The sequence below is a fragment of the Nerophis lumbriciformis genome, linkage group LG39 (assembly GCF_033978685.3).
Source record: "Nerophis lumbriciformis linkage group LG39, RoL_Nlum_v2.1, whole genome shotgun sequence".
NCBI lineage: Eukaryota > Metazoa > Chordata > Actinopteri > Syngnathiformes > Syngnathidae > Nerophis > Nerophis lumbriciformis.
In genome coordinates, this window is record NC_084586.2 from 547,507 (window position 1) to 567,867 (window position 20,361).

Consider the following 20,361-nt stretch of genomic DNA (forward strand, 5'->3'; position numbering starts at 1 on the left):
GAAAGGTGAACGACGTACTCGTAACTGCGTGAGTAAAACTTGAACTAAAACGACATCATTAACAATACGCTTCTTATATGATTGGACGGATAATGTACATATCTTTAACGTTTAAGGAATGCGATGATTGTGTTGTCCACGCACTTATTTTTTTGTTAGGTAACGTCGTCATACTGCGTAGGTTGCGGTTGTTTGGACAACCAAAGCAGGCTAAGTGGCGAATTGGACAATAGTACGCTAAATGGCTCACTAGTCTGTTGTATGTTTATAACAAGAACTGTTATGTTCCCTGTTTAGGCTAACATGATGGTGGCAAGGCTAACGTGCTTAAGGAGCCTCCCCCTCGTCGGGCTGCGTCCTGTGCTGTCAAACTCGGCTGCCCTGAGATCCACCCTGAAGCAATGTCCCACCATGCTCAGGCCCCAGCAGGTACCCTCTAAACTCCATCCTCTGGCCCTTCTAGCTAACAGGAGACGTTGATGTTGTCAAACACATGAATACAACCACCTGAATCATTTAATAAGAGTTTTTAGAATGTTTATTTGACTTGAATAAGCCAGAAAACCCCTTAAAGCAGAGGTCCCCAACCACCGGTACCGGTCCGTGACACATTGGCTACCGGGCCGCAGAGAAACATTAAACAATTTATTAACGACTGCATTTTCTCTGACTTAACTTATGTCTGTCCCACTAGACCAGGGGTCGGCAACCCAAAATGTTGAAGGAGCCTTATTGGACCAAAAATACAAAAACAAATCTGTCTGGAGCCGCAAAAAATTAAAAGCCATATTACATACAGATAGTGTGTCATGAGATATAAATTGACTTAAGAGGACTTAAAGGAAACTAAATGAGCTCAAATATACCTACAAATGAGGCATAATGATGCAATATGTACAGGCTACATGTGCAACCTTTTTGGAGCCAGCATGGTGTTCTTCGGCCTGACCCCACTGTTCCTGCCATGGCTATAGAGCGCTGCATGGGGGTCACCAGGCCCTTTTACCATTCCACAATATAGCATGTTAGCATCGATTAGCTTGCAGTCGTGCAGTGACCAAATATGCCCGATTAGCACTCCACACAAGTCAATAACATCAACAAAACTCACCTTTGTGCATTCATGCACAACGTTAAAAGTTTGGTGGACAAAATGAGACAGAAAAAGAAGTGGCATAAAACACGTCCTTGAAAGTCGGAGAAAGTTATACATGTAAACAAAATTAGTAGGACAAAACGGCGCTCGCCAAATACTCGAATCAGTGAAGCATGTTTAAAGGGGAACATTATCACAATTTCAGAATTGTTAAAACCATTAAAAATCAGTTCCCAGTGGCTTATTATATTTTTCGAAGTTTTTTTTCAAAATTTTACCCATCACGCAATATCCCTAAAAAAGCTTCAAAGTGCCTGATTTTAACTACCCGTCCATTTTCCTGTGACGTCACACAGTGATGCCAATACAAACAAACATGGCGGAAAGAACAGCAAGGTATAGCGACATTAGCTCGGATTCAGACTCGGATTTCAGCGGCTTAAGCGATTCAACAGATTACGCATGTATTGAAACGGATGGTTGTAGTGTGGAGGCAGGTAGCGAAAACAAAATTGAAGAAGAAACTGAAGCTATTGAGCCATATCGGTTTGAACCGTATGCAAGCGAAACCGATGAAAACGACACGACAGCCAGCGACACGGGAGAAAGCGAGGACGAATTCGGCGATCGTCTTCTAACCAACGATTGGTATGTGTTTGTTTGGCATTAAAGGAAACTAACAACTATGAACTAGGTTTACAGCATATGAAATACATTTGGCAACAACATGCACTTTGAGAGTGCAGACAGCCCATTTCAGGCGCGCTAAGAACATATATTTTTCCACGATTACAGCACTCAGGTTAACCATACCTAAATAGACACAAAATACTGCATTACACAAGACTACCCGAATGTACTCAAATGATTGAAAAAAATAAATGTTTTTAAGCTAAATTATTGGTAAACACAGTTTATGTATAATCATTTACGTAAAACCGCGAGTAATGAATAAAGTTTTCATCAATTAATATATTCTGTAGACATACCCTCATCCGCTCTCTTTTCCTGAAAGCTGATCTGTCCAGTTTTGGAGTTGATGTCAGCATCTGCTTTGAGTGTCGCAGGATATCCACACATTCTTGCCATCTCTGTCGTAGCATAGCTTTCGTCGGTAAAGTGTGCGGAACAAACGACTGACCATTTCGTCGGCTTTCCCCACAGCCTCGTATTTTGAACAAATTTCGTCCAATTTCTTGCCACTTTCGCATCTTTGGGCCACTGGTGCAACTTGAATCCGTCCCTGTTCGTGTTGTTACACCCTCCGACAACACACCGACGAAAGTGAGAAAATGGCGGATTGCGTGACGTCATCGCTCCGAGAGCGAATAATAGAAAGGCGTTTAATTCGCCAAAATTCACCCATTTAGAGTTCGGAAATAGGTTAAAAAAAATTATGGTCTTTTTTCTGCAACATCAAGGTATATATTGACGCTTACATAGGTCTGGTGATAATGTTCCCCTTTAAATTCAACGAATATCATCAGCTTCTTCTTCAGAACACTGTCCTTCAGACTCGCTTTCTTTCTTCCTTCCCATGGTTGGAGAAAGAAAATCATGTCAATTTGTATCTGTAAGCCAATGCTAGCGAGTAAGACCAGATGTTTTGGGCAAATCTTACAAGGTTCATTGTGGCATTTGCTATGCCACTAATGGCCGGGATGCTTGGAACTGAAATTTCTGCTTGCATTTTAAAGCATAACAATCAGCCGAAAGACAGCTTATCTTATCTCAAAACATTTAAGTTTGGGCACTCTTAAGTTGAGGTGCCACTTCTTATTTGTGTTTATGTATTTTTTTATGTTTCTTCTGAAGATACTGTGTGGTCACCTTTGTTGCTACTAAGAGACTACCTTTTTTATGTCCTCCCCCCAACCCCACTCTCTAGGGGTTTTCCAATAAAGCCAAATTTGGTTTCCGCCGTGGAAGGACAGCCAAAGACCAAATCAAGGAGGCTGTGTTTGAACCAGCCACAGAAACTGCCATGAAAAGTAAGTGCAGGAGATCCTTGGCCTACAAACCTGTTTTCAATCCGGTGGTATTCAGTGCGTCACTTTTTCCACATTTTGTAATGTAACAACCTTATTCCAAAATTGAAAAAAAATATTTTTGTCCTCAAAATTTTACACACAATACCTCATAATGACAATGTCTAAACGTTTTTGAAGAGATCTTTTGAAAATGTATTCAAAATAACAAAACTAAGAAATCACATGTACTTAAGTATTCGCAGCCTTTGCTATGACGCTCAAAAGGGAGCTCAGGTGAATCCTGTTTAAACTGATCATCCTTGAGATGTTCCTACAGCTTAACTGGAGTCCACCGGTGGTAAATTCAGTTGGTTGGGGATGATTTGGAAAGGCACATACCTGTCGATATATATTAGGTCTGACTTGACAGTGCATGGCAGAGCACAAACCAAGCATGGAGTCGAAGAAAATGTTTGTAGACTTCTAACACAGGATTGTCTCAAGGCACAAATCTGGGGAAGTGTACAGAAAAATATCTGCTGCCTTGAAGGTCCCAATGAGCACAGTGGCCTCCATCATCTGTTAAAAGGAAGATGTTTGGAACCACCGGGACACTTATACGAGCTGGCTGGCTGTATAAACTGAGCGATTGGGGGACAAGGATTCTAGTCATGGAGGTGACCAAGGACCCGGTGGTCACTCTGTCAGAGCTACAGCATTCCTCTGTGCAGAGTTGGACAACCATCTCTGCAACAATCCACCATTCACAATTCTCTGGTCTGATGAGACAAAGGTTGAACTCTTGGGCGTCAATGCAAAGCGTCATCTTTGGAGGTAACCAGGCACCATCCCTACAGTGAAGTATAGTAATGGAAGCATCATGCTGTGGGGATACTTTTCAGTGGCTAGTCATGATAAATCAGGGATCCCAGTGAAGTCAAAATAAATACAGGAATAGAAAAATATCAGCTGGGGTTCAAGCGGGCCCTTTCAGGAGTTCAGGGGATAATGCCCCCTGAAATTGATGAGGTTTTACAATTTTTGAGATGCTTTGGAAGGCATTTCCCACATAGAAATTCTGTAAAATGCAAGAAAACTTATTTTGTATCTATTAGATGCTGTAGCAACATTAGCATACTAACGGACATATTGGCTTGTGTGCGCTCTGTTTAGGTTGTACACCCGAGGTTTCTTAAAAAATACATATTAGTATTGTATCAGTGATTTAGTTACAAGTACTCTCCGATACCTATACCCCCATAAGGTGCCGTCTTTGTATCGGAACATCCCTATTGATTTATTGAAGGATTTATTAGAAGTTTGCATAGGAAAGAGAACAGTTTCATGACTGTACGGATTCACTGTTACAAGGTCAACTAAAAGGAAATTAGACAAGAAAGACTGAGCTTGTTTCACTTAAAATCCTAGAAGATAGTACTATGCAGAAAGTGGCAATATTTAAGTTATTTTAAATTTAGTGACTTAATTAAGTGATTCTTTGGCGTACCACTAGATGGAGTCCATGCACCACTACAGTCTGAGAATTACTGGGCGATAAGAATAGCGAAATTCCGCTAAATAGCGGACATCTGGGATCCCTGATAAAGGGAAATATGAATGCAAGATTGTACTGAGACATTCTGGATGGAAACCGTCTGCAGAGCGCTCTGGAACTCAGACTGGGGTGACGGTTCATCTTTCAACAGGACAATGACCCTAAGCACACAGCCACGATAACTAAGGAATGGCTTCAGGGCAACTCTGTGAATGTCCTTGAGTGGCCCAGCCAGAGCCCAGACTTAAATCCGATTGAACATCTCTGGAGAAATCAGAAAATGGCACATTGAACCCTGTTTGAAATGGTTCTATTGTCGTTCATCGTTCACAATCATTATGAGAGACAAGAACACACGTCTTTTTAAAATTTTTATTCGGATTTAATGATGATAAAAAATGCTTGAAAGATGTGGTTAATGGGAGTCACCTTCAAAGGCCTCTAAAACAACTTCAAAACCCTCCATCCAACGTTTTATATACACACTGTAAGTCTATATATAATGTAGTAACAGAAATGTTCATAACAATATGTAATATGTTCAATATTAACCGTATTTTGGTAATTTTAATCATTTCCGGGGTTGACTTCCTCCGCGCATTGGTTTCTGTTTCCATAGCAGCACACGTCTGACTTCCAGTGTGTTCCTACTTCCGGATACAAAACGCTTGTGTGTGTTCTAATCATGGCAGTAACAAACAACGAAGACGACTATTTCTGGACAAATGAGGATTCACAACCTTATCTTTTTGAAGCTGAATGAAGTGTGGATTACCTGCTGCTTCTAGAAGCATGCACATAAAAGAGGGTGAAACATTGGAGCAGACAGAAGCCGATAGAGTGTGGTGAAAGCGACACGAAGCTGCAAATGTGGAATTTGGAGACAAGCTATTTCGACATAAATGGCGTGCTTATCTCAAATAAACCAGAAAAACGTCCACGGCCAGCTGGACTCGAGAGACAACTGTCCCATCGAGTGAGTCACATTTTATATTGATCATGATACGCATTGCAAACTCAAGCGTGTTTCGCGCTGACGTAGAAGCTAGCTTATCTCTTGCCGTATTTAGCTTTTACAGATAATACCGAAGTGCGCTGATGGGTTACTACGCTAGAAAGAGAGTTCCTCAGTTTTCGGCCTTACAATAACAATGTTGCGACAGTTTGGTTATTATACAGGTTACTGAATGTAAATTAGTTTAGTTTAGTTTATTATTTGTTCGGTCAGGGGTCAACAAAATAAACAAACAGTTTTACATAAACAAACAGTTGTACATTCATAAATTGAAAATGTTGCAGACCGAAAGGGTTTAGGCTGAATTTGAACACTTATTGCGCCTAACCCTATAAACAATGTCAAATACAAGATGAGCTTCCAAAAATTATGAAATTTCCTTTGCACAACATATTATAAATACACCTTGTACACAACATAAACACTGTTCAATTATATACACAGTAAATACTAAATTAAGTATTAGTGACCGTTTTAGAATGCATTTTTAAAGTGATTTAGAGGTAGAATTGATTGCCCCCCAAAAGCTGCATTGCTAGTTACCAAGAACGAGCTGATTTCTACATGATAGAATGCAAAAAAACACAAAAAAACTTTTTTCTTTTCTTTCAAAATGATTGTGAACGATAAATTCCCAAAAAAAAGTGCAGTTCCCTTTTAAGTATGGTGCAAACGAGCAGTGATACACTCGACTTGCTCGGTCATGTGATTGATGATTTCTTTTTTTTAATTCAATGAATATCATCCACTTCTTCTCAGCACTGTACTTCACATTTACTTTCTGCCCTCCTATGGTTGGAAAACAAAGTGACAGTGTGTCGATCTCTAGCTATAAGCTACAAATAGAGAGTAAGACCAGATGTTTTGGATGGCTCTTACAGGTTTCACTGTAACATTTGCTACGCTGACTAATGGGGGGATGCTTGTAACACTCTTAAGTTGAGGTACCAGTACTGTATATCATTATCACAGGCAGCTGCAATATATATTGCAATACAGATTTTAGCCCATCTCTGCCCAAGACTTCTTGTATGCACAGAAAAAACAAAAATACTGTTTTTGTTTTAGTTGACAGCATGGGAAGAATGATTGTCGCTGGAGGTGCTGCAGTGGGACTGGGAGCTCTATGCTACTACGGCTTGGGCATGTCCAACGAGATTGGCGCTATTACGAAAGCAGCGTAAGTAAACTTTTGTAAACTGTAATTTTGTCTGTATATACACACTAGAGGTGGGAATCTGTAGGCCAGGGGTGCTCACACTTTTTCTGCAGGCGAGCTACTTTTCAATTGATCAAGTCGTGGGGATCTACCTCATTCATATATATCATTTATATTTACTTATTTATGAAATATATGTTTTTGTTAACAAGTTAAAGGTGTTTAATGATAATGCAAGCATGTTTAACACATATAGTTAATATTGTTAACAAGTTAAAGGTGTTTAATGATAATACAAGTATGTTTAATACATATAGTTAATATTGTTAACAAGTTAAAGGTGTTTAAAGATAATACAAGCATGTTTAACACATATAGATTCCTTTCTTTCATGAAGACAAGAATATAAGTTGGTGTATTACCTGATTCTGATGACTTTTGCATTGATTGGAATCAGACAGTGGTGCTGATAATGTGCGCATTTTCGAATGGAGGAGAAAAAAAGTCCTCCTTTCTGTCCAATACCACATGAAAGTGGTTGGTTTTTGGCATCTTATTTGTCCAGCTTCCGTACTCCTCTGTATACACTTTATAAGAAATACATTGTCGGCAAACTCCGTAGCTTGCTAGCTTGTGCACGCCAGCTTTCTGAGACTCTTATTTTGTTAGCGCAACTGTGCAGTCGGTCTTTGGAGTTTTGACGACAAGTACGGCGCCAGAGTCTGTTGAAATAAAGTGTTTCTCGCCTTCCAGTCGGTAATTTTAATGAGCTGGCAGCAGCCAGCGTCATCTCAGAAGACCCTCGGGTGCCGTGAATGTCAATCAAGGGACGAAAGTGACGTCATAGTGAAGATTTATGATCGCTCATTTTTAGGACTATTTTTTTAATGCCTGGCTGGTGATCGACTGACACATCCTCCGCGATCGACCGGTAGCTCGCGATCGACGTAATGAGCACCCCTGCTGTAGGCACTTCCTGATTTGATTATAAATCGATTAATTATGCAGCTTTAATTATTATATCGTAGGGTTCATTGATATTGTACATACCGCGGTATTATGTTTTCAAAATCTTCTCTGACGCGTGGCTATTTGCTCTGGTGGGTCCGAAAAATAAACTACATCTCCCAGAATCCTCTGCGCAGCACTGTCCGCAATGTTGGGGCGTGGAGCGAAAGAGGAAGCAGGAAGCGAAGTGTGTTCCACTTCGTACTAGATAAGAGGAATTGTTTTTTTTTTTTTCAAAATCCGTTTATAACTTTGTAAGTTATGTTGCTAACAAACAGACAATTAAGTAACTTAAGTAAGTAACTTTTTGGAAAAATTGTACTTGTCAGAGTTACATTGAGTTTTTTTCCCATCGTTGGTTGGTTGAAATGTATTTCGAACATGTATATCGTTACATTTATTTATATCACAGTTATTTATAATCTACTAATTAAGGTTTGGAAAGACGTAATCATTTGTCAGCGAGCCTTCTTCCAGCAGGCACTGTCACATGACTCTGTTCCACCAAACCAATGTAAGCATTAGTGACACTTGACTCCATCCCACCAATCAAACGCAGCCTGACATTCTACCGGGCGAATAACAAGCCGGTGGTGAGGGAATGTTTACAAACAAGCACAAGGTAAAGATGTAGAAGTTGAAACTTCAAACTTAAATCTGTCAGTATAAGTTAAAGTTAAAGTACCCATGATTGTCACACACACACACACACACACGAGGAGTGGCGAAATTATTCTCTGCATTTGACCCATCACCCTTGATCACCCCCTGGGAGGTGAGGGGAGCAGTGAGCAGCAGCGGTGGCCATGCCCGGGAATCATTTTTGGTGATAATTTGCAGACTATAATTACTGGTTTGCAAAAAATATTTTTAAGCCAAATAGGTGAAATTACCGTATTTTCCGCACTATAAGGCGCACCGGATTATAAGGCGCACCTACGTCAACAAAACAGTCAGATAGGTCAGTCAAACTTTATTAATAGATAACAAACCAGCGTTCTGACAACTCTGTTCACTCCCAAAATGAATAAACAGCTGATTTACTCGTGTTACGTAAATCAAACGTTAGTGCAATCACAATGTAGTAACACTCGAAATAGTGCAGAGCAATAAAAATATATCAATAACTCAACGTTGCTCAAACGTTAATGTCACACAACACAACACACAAAATAAACATGTAAAGCTCACTTTATAAAGTTATTCCTCATTCATGAATCTCTCGAATTCTTCTTCTTCAGTGTCCGAATTAAACAGTTGAGCGAATTTTGGGGTCTTTACCTAAACACACAAATGGAAATGAAACGTCACATATCCCAGCATGCACCGCGCGCTTCTTCTTCTACCGGGAAAAAAGATGGCGGCTGTTTACCGTAGTTGCAAGACCTAAACTTTATGAAAATGAATATGAATATTAATCCATATATAAGGCGCACCGGATTATAAGGCGCACTGTCGGCTTTTGAGAAAATTTGTGGTTTTTAGGTGCGCCTTATAGTGCGGAAAATACGGTAGATAATCTCCCACGGCACACCAGACTGTATCTCACGGCATACTAGTGTGCCGCGGCACAGTGGTTGAAAAACACTATTAGGTAATGACAAAGACGATAGCTTGATTACATTACGATAGCGCGTACAAATATGCATGAAAACACTACTATCAAACACGTGATGTTTTTTTTGTAAAACTTACACACGAATATAAACAATGTGGATGACTAGTAGACGAAATTGCACTTATACTTCCCGTTCAAGGCATGAAACGGAGGGAAATACTGTAGACTTTCAACCCGCAGCACCTGCAGTGGGCGAAGTCGTCCAAAAGATGGCGCCATAGCACAAAAAATAACACGCCCTTTCAGTCTCTGTGTCAGGGTTACTTCTATGAAAGTTTGTTGTATACAAACTAATATGGCCGTTAGCGAAGAAAAATATTTAGATCAGCCACACCTTCTGCGTAAGCCGCATGATTCAAAGTGTGGTAAAAAAGTACCGGCATATGATAAGTAATTGATATATGGATATTTATTTGTCCATCGGTTCAGGATCGTCCACCTTCTAACAGTGATGCATTAGAGAATCGATCATTTTCACCACCTCTAATAAACACTGACCTGTATTCCCCCTCCTCTTTCTAGGATCTGGCCTCAGTATGTGATGGACAGGATCCATTCCACTTACATGTACTTCGCAGGCAGTGTTGGACTGACGGCGCTCTCAGCGGTCGCAGTGAGTCGGACCCCGGCGCTCCTTGGACTCATGATGAGAGGATCCTGGCTGGTGAGGCCAGCTGCAGACTAAACACAATAAAAACGTTTATGCATTACAAAGTCAAATGCGAGATGAGGACCTTTGATGGTGTTGTAAGGTGGCCACTATTTTTTACTTCCCAGGCTATAGGAGCCACTTTTGCAGCCATGATCGGCGCCGGCATCCTGGTCAGGTCCATTTCATACGAGCACAGCCCCGTCCCCAAGCATCTGGCCTGGATGCTGCATGCAGGTTTGTCAACACTAGAGGGCAGCACACTGCTAGTCATGGCAAAGCACTGACGAGGCGTCTTGTTTGTGTTACATAGGCGTGATGGGCGCTGTCATCGCTCCCCTCACTCTCCTGGGAGGACCCCTAATGATGAAGGCCGCTTGGTACACGGCAGGCATCGTGGGGGGGCTGTCCACTGTGGCCATGTGCGCCCCCAGCGAGAAGTTCCTCAACATGGGGGGTCCACTGGCTGTGGGCTTTGGAGTGGTCTTTGCCTCCTCTATCGGTGAGCATCACAGTCTATATCAGGCCTGGGCAATTATTTTTTCTCGGGGGGGGGGGGGATTTAGAGAAAAAAATGTGTCTATACAACATACTTGCCAACCCTCCCGGATTTTCCGGGAGACTCCCGAAATTCAGCGCCTCTCCCGAAAACCTCCCGGGACACATTTTCTCCCGAAAATCTCCCGAAATTCAGGCCCGCTTTCCCACAATATAAACAGCGTACCTTCCCAATCACGTTATAACTGTAGAATGATGGAGGGCGAGTTCTTGGTTTCTTATGTGGGTTTATTGTTAGGCAGTTTCATTAACGTCCTCCCAGCGCGGCAACAACACACAACAACAGCAGTCACGTTTTCGTCTACCGTAAAGCAGTTCGTCTGCCGTAAACAGCAATGTTGTGACACTCTTAAACAGGACAATACTGCCATCTAGTGCATTTGATGAAAGCACTTTTGTGCGTGCCACACAGCAATGCATCATCAGAGAGGGTGTTCAGCATGGTTCGAAAAATAGTGACAGAGAATAGAACAAGGATGGACAATTCAACCCTTAACTCAACAATGAGTAGATGAGTGTTGTGTGTGTATATGTGTAAATAAATGAACACTGAAATTCAAGTATTTATTTTATATATATATATATATATATATATATATATATATAAATAAAATAAAAGAACTATATATTTATAGCTAGAATTCACTGAAAGTCAAGTATTTCTTGTGTGTGTATATATATATATATATATATATATATATATATATATATATGAAATACTTGACTTGGTGAATTCTAGCTGTAAATATACTCCTCCCCTCTTAACCACGCCCCACACCCCCGCCCCCCCACCTCCCGAAATCGGAGGTCTCAAGGTTGGCAAGTATGCTATACAATATATAATCTCACAATAATCTCTGATTGAATGCTAAAAACGTTATGACAGACCTCCTTAAAAAACGGAATGGAATTTTATATTTTTTTACTGAATGTACATGAAAATAAAGAATGTGGGATTTACAATATTAACTATGAAGGATAAAATACTGAATATTGACAACATATGAACGTCACACCTCCTCTCGATCGACATATTTTACAATCAAGAGAAGTGCATCAAACATAGCGAAATATGAACGCAAAGGGTAAAAAAAAAAACACCTACAATCTGATATATCACTGAGCTTTAGAACTTTGTTGTAAAAATCTCCGTCCGCGTCTGTCCCTGACACCCGCATTTCAGGCTGGCAGCTCTGGAAGCACTCTGTGGAAACGCTCCCCACCCACACTGCTTGGTGCCTCGTCTGAGCTGCTGTGACTTAGATGACAATAGTAACTAATTAGATGACCATAGTAACTAATTACATTACCATAGTAACTAGTATATCATGCAAAAGCACATATTGCAACCATTGAAATACTTTGTATAGTTCAAGACTTACGGTCATTTGAAAACATCACTGCACAGTTTCTATCTTAAAGAGCTAAAATAATTATTTGTGAATGTCCGGCGGGCATACTTGCCAACCTTGAGACCTCCGAATTCGGGAGATGGCGGGTTTGGGGGAGTGGTCGGGGGTGGGGCGGGGGCGTGGTTAAGAGGGGAGGAGTATATTTACAGCTAGAATTCACCAAAGGTATTTCATATATATATATATATATAAAGAAATACTTGACTTTCAGTGAATTCTAGCTATATATATATATATATATATATTTGTTTTATTATATGTATTTATATATAAATAAAAGAAATACTTGAATTTCAGTGTTCATTTATTTACACATATACACACACATAACACTCATCTACTCATTGTTGTACTTGAAAGTGCAATGCTTTGCAGCCAGAAGCACAGCTTGCTGCTTACTAAAAAAAACAACAACACTTACCTTTCACTATTTGAGTAGCCTTTTTGTTCTGCCATTTGCGTACTGGCGAACCATCTCTGAATCCAGGAACATATACTTCACGGATTTGTTGAAGACATCCGCAAATGAGAACGGGATGTTGCTTCCAGCTATCAGCATAGCCATCTTTGTCTCTGCATATGTTACACCCTCGAGACTCCATTTAGCGAGGTGGCCCAAAATACTGGGCTGTGCTGCGCTGCCCGTTCATGAGTGAGTATATCCGTTCGGCCACCGTGTTCAATGGAGAAGTCTGTTCTACAAAATTTACAGGCAGCATACCCCTTCCCCTTCGAACTGTCCTGGATAAACTGAAATTCTTGTTTCCATTCGTTTTGGAACTTACAAGCGTATTTCTTCATCTTACTCGTCGGCGGCGTCGCCATGGCTGTATCTTCCTCCTTCTTCTGCTTCGTCTCCTTGTTGTGTGCGCAGTTGTGCACTCTCTAAAAGCCGTAGATGTTATAACGTGATTGGGCAGGCACGCTGTTTATATCGTGGGAAAGCGGACGTGAAAACAGGCTGCCGACCCGTCACTCAGGTCCGCATGCGGCTATAAATCGGGAGAATATTTGCATACCTGCCAACTACTCCGGTTTTCCCGTAATTAGTACGGTTTTCATCAACCTATTCCGGGTTACGGTTGCAGTGATAAAAAATACGGTTTTTCATTAATTAAAAAAAATATTAAAAAAAAAGTTTTATTCACGAAATCGCGTAACAACAATGACAATCGACACTGCTTCCCGTAACTTCCTATCGAGCCATTCCGAATGCCATGCGCGAGGCTATTTATAGCACCGCTGCCAAGCACGAGGCCATTGTTTCCAAACGAGCGAACGATCATGGAATCAGCCGGAGAAAAATCGCATACGAGTCTTAAACCGAAAAGAAAACTGCAGTCATTCCGTGAAGAATATTCAAAAGCCTATCCGGGAATAATTATCCGTTCCAAAAAGGGTGAAAACTACGCGAATTGCACCTTGTGCAGACAAGATTTTTCCATCGGACACGGAGGAATTAGCGATGTAAAAGACCACGTTGGGACAAAAAAACACAAGTCTAATGCCGTTGCTAGCGATACAAGTGGAAAACTTTCAACGTTTTTCGTCGCCCAAACAGATTCTTTGGATGTGATAAATGCCGAAGTTTTATTTACGGAGGTAATAATTGAGCAAACAAAAAGGTAATGACACCAATGTTATCTATTGGAATTGTTTAGTACTGTTATACTGTTAAAAGTGTTTATACTATTTATGCTTTCAAGTCCAAGTTGAAGAAATCTTGTTAAATGTTGACAGCATAACTACCAAAATACAGAAGTATGTCCTTAATATTTTTGCAGTGCTATTTCTGTTGAAAAGTTCAAATGATTACATTAGAGATGTGATGTGCCACTTTTCAAGTGTCTGATGGCTTCAATTAATTTTCATTCATTTTTCATATTTTGAATTCTTTTGAAAGGCTTACAAAAAAACTACATTTGAATTGTAATTCCATGCTATTGACAGGACTATTAATTTTAATGAAGTTAGCTTACCATGTTTACAGTATGATCATTGTGATAGAAATGTGAATTTTAGGCACAGACTATTTTATACAATTGAACAAGGCAGTAGATTATACAAGCTTGGACAGAAAGTTAATAATGACACCAATGGAATTGTTTAGTACTGTTTTACCATTTGTTTACTGTAAAAAGTGTTTATACTTTCAATGAACAAATTGAAGTCTTGTGAAAGGTTGACAGGATAACTGGCATTAACTGTCAAAATCATTTCAAACTATTGAAGTTAGCTTACAGAATAAACATGTCAATCAACCCATATGATTTTTGCTGTAATATTTTTGTTTTGAAAAGTCACTGTGACTGATAGAAAAGTGATGGTTTTAGCAACATTTTAACCTGTCTGAATGCTAATAATCATTTTGCGTCGGGGGGCCCCTGAACCCCCCACCAGGACTTTGTCCTGGACCTACCGGGGCCTGCGGCCCCTGGACCCTGGCTACTAGGTTTTTCTGATTTCAAAAGTTGGCAGGTATGTATTTGTCCCGGGAGGTTTTCGGGAGAGGCACTGAAATTCGGGAGTCTCCTGGAAAATTCGGGAGGGCCAGATTGAAAATCTTAACGGGCAGCACGCGGCCCCCGGGCCTTAATTTGCCCAGGTCTGGTTTATATTAAAAATGTTATTGATGTCACCCCCAACAGGCTCCATGTTCCTCCCGCCCACCTCGGCGTTCGGAGCCGGCCTGTACTCGGTGGCCATCTACGGCGGCCTGGTCCTCTTCAGCATGTTCCTCCTCTACGACACCCAGAAGGTCGTCAAGAGGGCGGAGACGCACCCACTCTACGGCGTGCAGAAATACGACCCCATTAATGCGTAAGAAGGCTAAGCTTTTACTCGTACTGGTGCCAAAATAAGGCAATGATCCACTTTGTGGAAGAGAATAACAGAATCTATTCTTTGCTATTTGTAGGTGTATGGGAATCTACATGGACACACTCAACATCTTCATGAGGATGGTGATGATTCTGAGTGGCGGCGGCAACAGAAGGAAGTGAACACCTGGACTCTTTCCCTTCTGTGGAGAAGCAGTCAACAAAGAGAAGAACCTGAGTGAAGTTGGCCCGGACACCTTGTCTAAATCACCCCAAACATGTTCCGTTCGTTTGTCTATGATCGTTTTTAAGTAAATGTTCAATATTCATAACCAGTCCCAATCGTATGTGCAGCTACTAAAGTTTTTAGGTTAGTAACAAATGATTAATAGCCAGCTCCATAAAATGTTAAAAACATAAAAACTATGATAGTAAGACCAAAACGTTTTGCAGAAAAATGCTGCACAAATAAATGTTCAGAGAGGCGTAATTATGAATAATGACACATTAATACCATAAAGCGTTCAAAATTACAATGTCACAAACCATAATGTTTGCAGCACAAATGATAGGGGACTGGTTAGGGGAGATTTTGACAAGGCGGAGGGCAACTTCACGCATGTCTCTTCATAGCCACCAGTCTTGTGTAATTACTATAAACACAAAGTTTCAAGAGTAAGACGTACAAAGATATTGTTCTTAAAGACGGAGGTCTCACTGATGGTGGATGTCTTTTTTTTTTCTTCTTCCGTTTTTGCTGCTTCACATGTACTATTTATTTCTTCTAAACAAAAGTAAATTACATAAAGTAGCATGATAAGTTGTGTACTTCTGTTCTGAATTTTTGAGGGAATAAAGGAGTTTTGATAAAGGAAATATTTGAGTAAAGAGCAGAGATGGATTACATTTTCCCTGAGTTTCACCTCCAAAATGAAATATTTATTACATGTAAATTTACATTCATATTGAGGGCCCACCTTGCCTTTATTACATGGAGACTTTTATTGTGTCTTAAAGGGGAACATTTTCACAATTTCAGAAGGGTTAAAACCATTAAAAATCAGTTCCCAGTGGCTTATAATATTTTTCGAAGTTTTTTTCAAAATTTTACCCATCACGCAATATCCCTAAAAAAAGCTTCAAAGTGCCTGATTTTAACCATCGTTATAAACACCTGTCCATTTTCCTGTGACGTCACATAGCGATGCCAACACAAACAAACATGGCGGAAAGAACAGCAAGCTATAGCGACATTAGCTCGGATTCAGACTCGGATTTCAGCGGCTTAAGCGATTCAACAGATTACGCATGTATTGAAACGGATGGTTGTAGTGTGGAGGCAGGTAGCGAAAACCAAATTGAAGAAGAAACTGAAGCTATTGAGCCATATCGCTTTGAACCGTATGCAAGCGAAACCGATGAAAACGACACGACAGCCAGCGACACGGGAGAAAGCGAGGACGAATTCGGCGATCGCCTTCTAACCAACGATTGGTATGTGTTTGTTTGGCATTAAAGGAAACTAACAACTAAACTAGGTTTACAGCATATGAAATACATTTGGCAACAACATGCACTTTGAGAGTGCAGACAGCCCAATTTTCATCAATTAATATATTCTGTAGACATACCTTCATGTAAGCAGGCCAGGGAAGCTAGGGTCGATATTCTTCTCTTGATCATCTTCAGTGGCATAAGGGACGGTGTGAGCCAAGACATCCAGGGGGTTTAGCTCGCTCGTCTGCGGGAACAAACTGCCGCCATTGCTTGCCGTGCTACCGAGGCCCTTTGTCCCTGAATTGCTCACACACTCCGGCAGATTCAATGGGGGTCTGGCAGCAGATTTCTTTGACTTTATCGTTGGAAATGCATCTGCTTTGAGTGTCGCAGGATATCCACACATTCTTGCCATCTCTGTCGTAGCATAGCTTTCGTGGGTAAAGTGTGCGGAACAAACGTCCAATTTCTTGCCACTTTGGCATCTTTGGGCCACTGGTGCAACTTGAATCCGTCCCTGTTGGTGTTGTTACACCCTCCGACAACACACCCACGAGGCATGATGTCTCCAAGGTACGGAAAACAGTCGAAAAAACGGAAAATAACAGAGCTGATTTGACTCAAATGGCGGATTGCTTCCCGATGTGACGTCATCGCTCCGAGAGCGAATATTAGAAAGGCGTTTAATTCGCCAAAATTCACCCATTTAGAGTTCGGAAATCGGTTAAAAAAAATATGGTCTTTTTTCTGCAACATCAAGGTATATATTGACGCTTACATAGGTCTGGTGATAATGTTCCCCTTTAAGCAAGCTGCAGTTACTGTCCTCACTCATAAAATCCGCATGTGCAAAGCTGTTGTCGCCCTAGTTTCAAGAGCAAGATGTAAATATTTCTTCATAATTCAGTGCAACGTCCCAATCCCATTGTTCATGTTAATGAGCCAGTCAGTAGATCAGAATAATGTCACACACCCTCCAGTCCTTTTATCCGATTTGATCCTCTAATATTTTAATTGATAATTTAAAGAAAACAAGCTCAGAATTAACAGAAAAAAGTTGAACTTAGAGCTGTTGTCATCTAGCATTATTTTTTACTCATTTTTTTCTTCCACGTTAATCTTCTCTGCAGCCTCCAATTATGCAAATGAGGCGATGACGGCATGTAGTGACTCCTAGCGACTTATAGGACAGCCAATTGCTGCTTTCCTTACTGAAAGTATAAATAGAATGGAAAAACAAGCTATATTACCATATATATCTGGTTTATAACATGAATTGATTAACGTGGACCCCGACTTAAACAAGTTGAAAAACTTATTTGGTTGTAACCATTTAGTGGTCAATTGTACTGAATATGTACTGTACTGTGCAATCTACTAATAAAAGTTTCAATCAATCAATCAAAACACGGAAAGACTTAAAAAAAAAATGTTTACGAATATATAGATATGATTAAAATAGCATCAATCTTACGGAGAGTCCCGAAGCTAGTCACATGATCCATGACGTAGGGGTGGGAACCACAGATCCCTTCCCCATCAACAATGTGAGAGCCAACGATGATTGCTTTGGGGAAAGTCATGTTCCAGAACCATATATTTTTTTAGCCTGTAAGAGCTACAAGTTTTAGAAGCTGTGTGTTCGAGATGAGATTTATGGCCTTTTGAAGGGAGCTGGACCTTGAGGAGCCATTTCTTTAAAAGAGCCGTTCAAAAGTATGGCTCGTTCCTATATTTATTTTTTTAAGTAACTTGTTTTCACCAAAGAAACAATCAGTCATGGCAGTAATAAGATAAACATTTAATCAATAAATCAAAATGTATACAGTACATTACACCAATATAGGCACTGTTAGAATTATTTTTGAAATATTGATCATCTAATTCGGCTTTTGTGTCCATCCTACAAATTCCACAAGATGGTGCCATTTCCCCATTATTTGACAGTGACGTCACTGTTCCTTTTTAACTTGCATGCCGCAGAGGTGCGTCCAAATGCGAAATTTTGTTGATTAAATTTTTTTTTCAAGTTGCTAATATCTGGCTGCACCATCTCCACGCTGGCCTTCACCATGGCCATGGAGGTGATCATCCGGGCATTGCGATGGGTGGTTGGAGGACATCTAATAAGACCTGGCCTGAGGCTGCCGCCTGTCAGAGCCTGCATGGATGACCTCACAACACTCAAGTCCAGAAGTATCTCTATTGACAAGGGGAAACTGTCACACCACTGCTTTCACATTGGTGAGGAACCTACAAACCCCGTTTCCATATGAGTTGGGAAATTGTGTTAAATGTAAATATAAACGGAATACAATGATTTGCAAATAATTTTCAACCCATATTCAATTGAATATGCTACAAAGACAACATATTTGATGTTCAAACTGATAAACTTTTTTTTTTTCTGCAAATAATCATTAACTTTAGAATTTGATGCCAGCAACACGTGACAAAGAAGTTGGGAAAGGTGGCAATAAATACTGATAAAGTTGAGGAATGCTCATCAAACACTTATTTGGAACATCCCACAGGTGAACAGGCTAATTGGGAGTAGTAGATTCCATGAAATGCTCAGTCATTCACAAACAAGGATGGGGTGAGGGTCACCACTTTGTCAACAAATGTGTGAGCAAATTGTTGAACAGTTTAAGAAAAACCTTTCTCAACCAGCTATTGCAAGGAATTTAGGGATTTCACCATCTACGGTCCGTAATATCATCAAAGGGTTCAGAAAATCTGGAGAAATCACTGCACGTAAGCAGCTAAGCCCGTGACCTTCCATCCCTCAGGCTGTACTGCATCAACAAGCGACATCAGTGTGTAAAGGATATCACCACATGGGCTCAGGAGGACTTCAGAAACCCACTGTCAGTAACTACAGGTGGTCGCTACATCTGTATGTGCAAGTTAAAACTCTCCTATGCAAGGCGAAAACTGTTTATCAACAACACACAGAAACGCCGTCGGCTTTGCTGGGCCTGAGCTCATCTTAGATGGACTGATACAAAGTGGAAACATGTTCTGTGGTCTGACGAGTCCACATTTCAAATTGTTTTTGGAAACTGTGGACGTCGTGTCCTCCGGACCAAAGAAGAAAAGAACCATAGGCGCAAAGTTGAAAAGCCAGCATCTGTGATGGTATGGGGGTGTATTAGTGCCCAAGGCATGGGTAACTTACACATCTGTGAAGGCGCCATTTAATGCTGAAAGGTACATACAGGTTTTGGAGCAACATATGTTGCCATCCAAGCAACGCTACCATGGACGCCCCTGCTTATTTCACCTCAACCATTATTGCTAAGCAAGGCCATAGACTCGAAAGCTTAGACATGCAACTTGCACAAAACACTCTTATGATGTGGAACAAGGCCAAGTTCAACCCTGCGAAGATTCAAGACTACAAAACCCAAGTGACAGAAATGGAAAGTTCCCTTGTGACTCTCCAGGAAATAAACCTTAACCAAGTCCTAGAAATTCCAAACAGTTAAATTGATCGACGATGGAACTTACGTCTTAATGGCATGAAAGACGAAGACCAAGAGAACTGTGGACAGATGACTACAAACAGATGATATTTTCCCTGATTTTCACCTCCAAAATGAAGTGTTTATTCCGTTATTACCCCAGATGAATGTAGAGTCATAGCGAGGGCCCACAGGGGGTCCACCTTGCCTGATCCGCACACACACACACACACACACACACACACAAACAAACGATACTGTGAGTGTGCAGCAGCAGATGACAAAGGCTTAAGCCCGCAAATCCTCTTGTCCACCATCTGGTTGCTCCTCTAAAATTAAAACCCTCCCCAAGCGAGGACGCTGCTATAACAGATGCTAACAACTGTCAGCGAACATGCAGGTGTCTCATTTTTGAAGCGGGCGCATGTGGGAGCTGTGTTTATAATCACCGAGGTCACATTGTTGTTGTTGTACACAAACTTCAGATAGGAGCCGTAAGAGGAAGGTTAAAGGCCTACTGAAATGCGATTTTCTTATT

The 20,361-nt window shown here is 40.8% G+C and overlaps 1 protein-coding gene across 1 annotated transcript; it reads left to right on the forward strand.

Moving 5' to 3' along the window:
• Nucleotides 1-173: 173 nt before the first annotated feature.
• Nucleotides 174-15,060, forward strand: ghitm (growth hormone inducible transmembrane protein). Its single transcript, XM_061932031.2, has 8 exons — nucleotides 174-429; nucleotides 2,985-3,087; nucleotides 6,705-6,816; nucleotides 9,944-10,085; nucleotides 10,199-10,307; nucleotides 10,384-10,572; nucleotides 14,689-14,860; nucleotides 14,958-15,060. The coding sequence occupies exons 1-8, from the start codon at nucleotides 304-306 to the stop codon at nucleotides 15,040-15,042; spliced, it is 1,038 nt and encodes a 345-aa protein (XP_061788015.1). The 5' UTR covers nucleotides 174-303; the 3' UTR covers nucleotides 15,043-15,060.
• The last annotated feature ends 5,301 nt before the right edge of the window (nucleotides 15,061-20,361 follow it).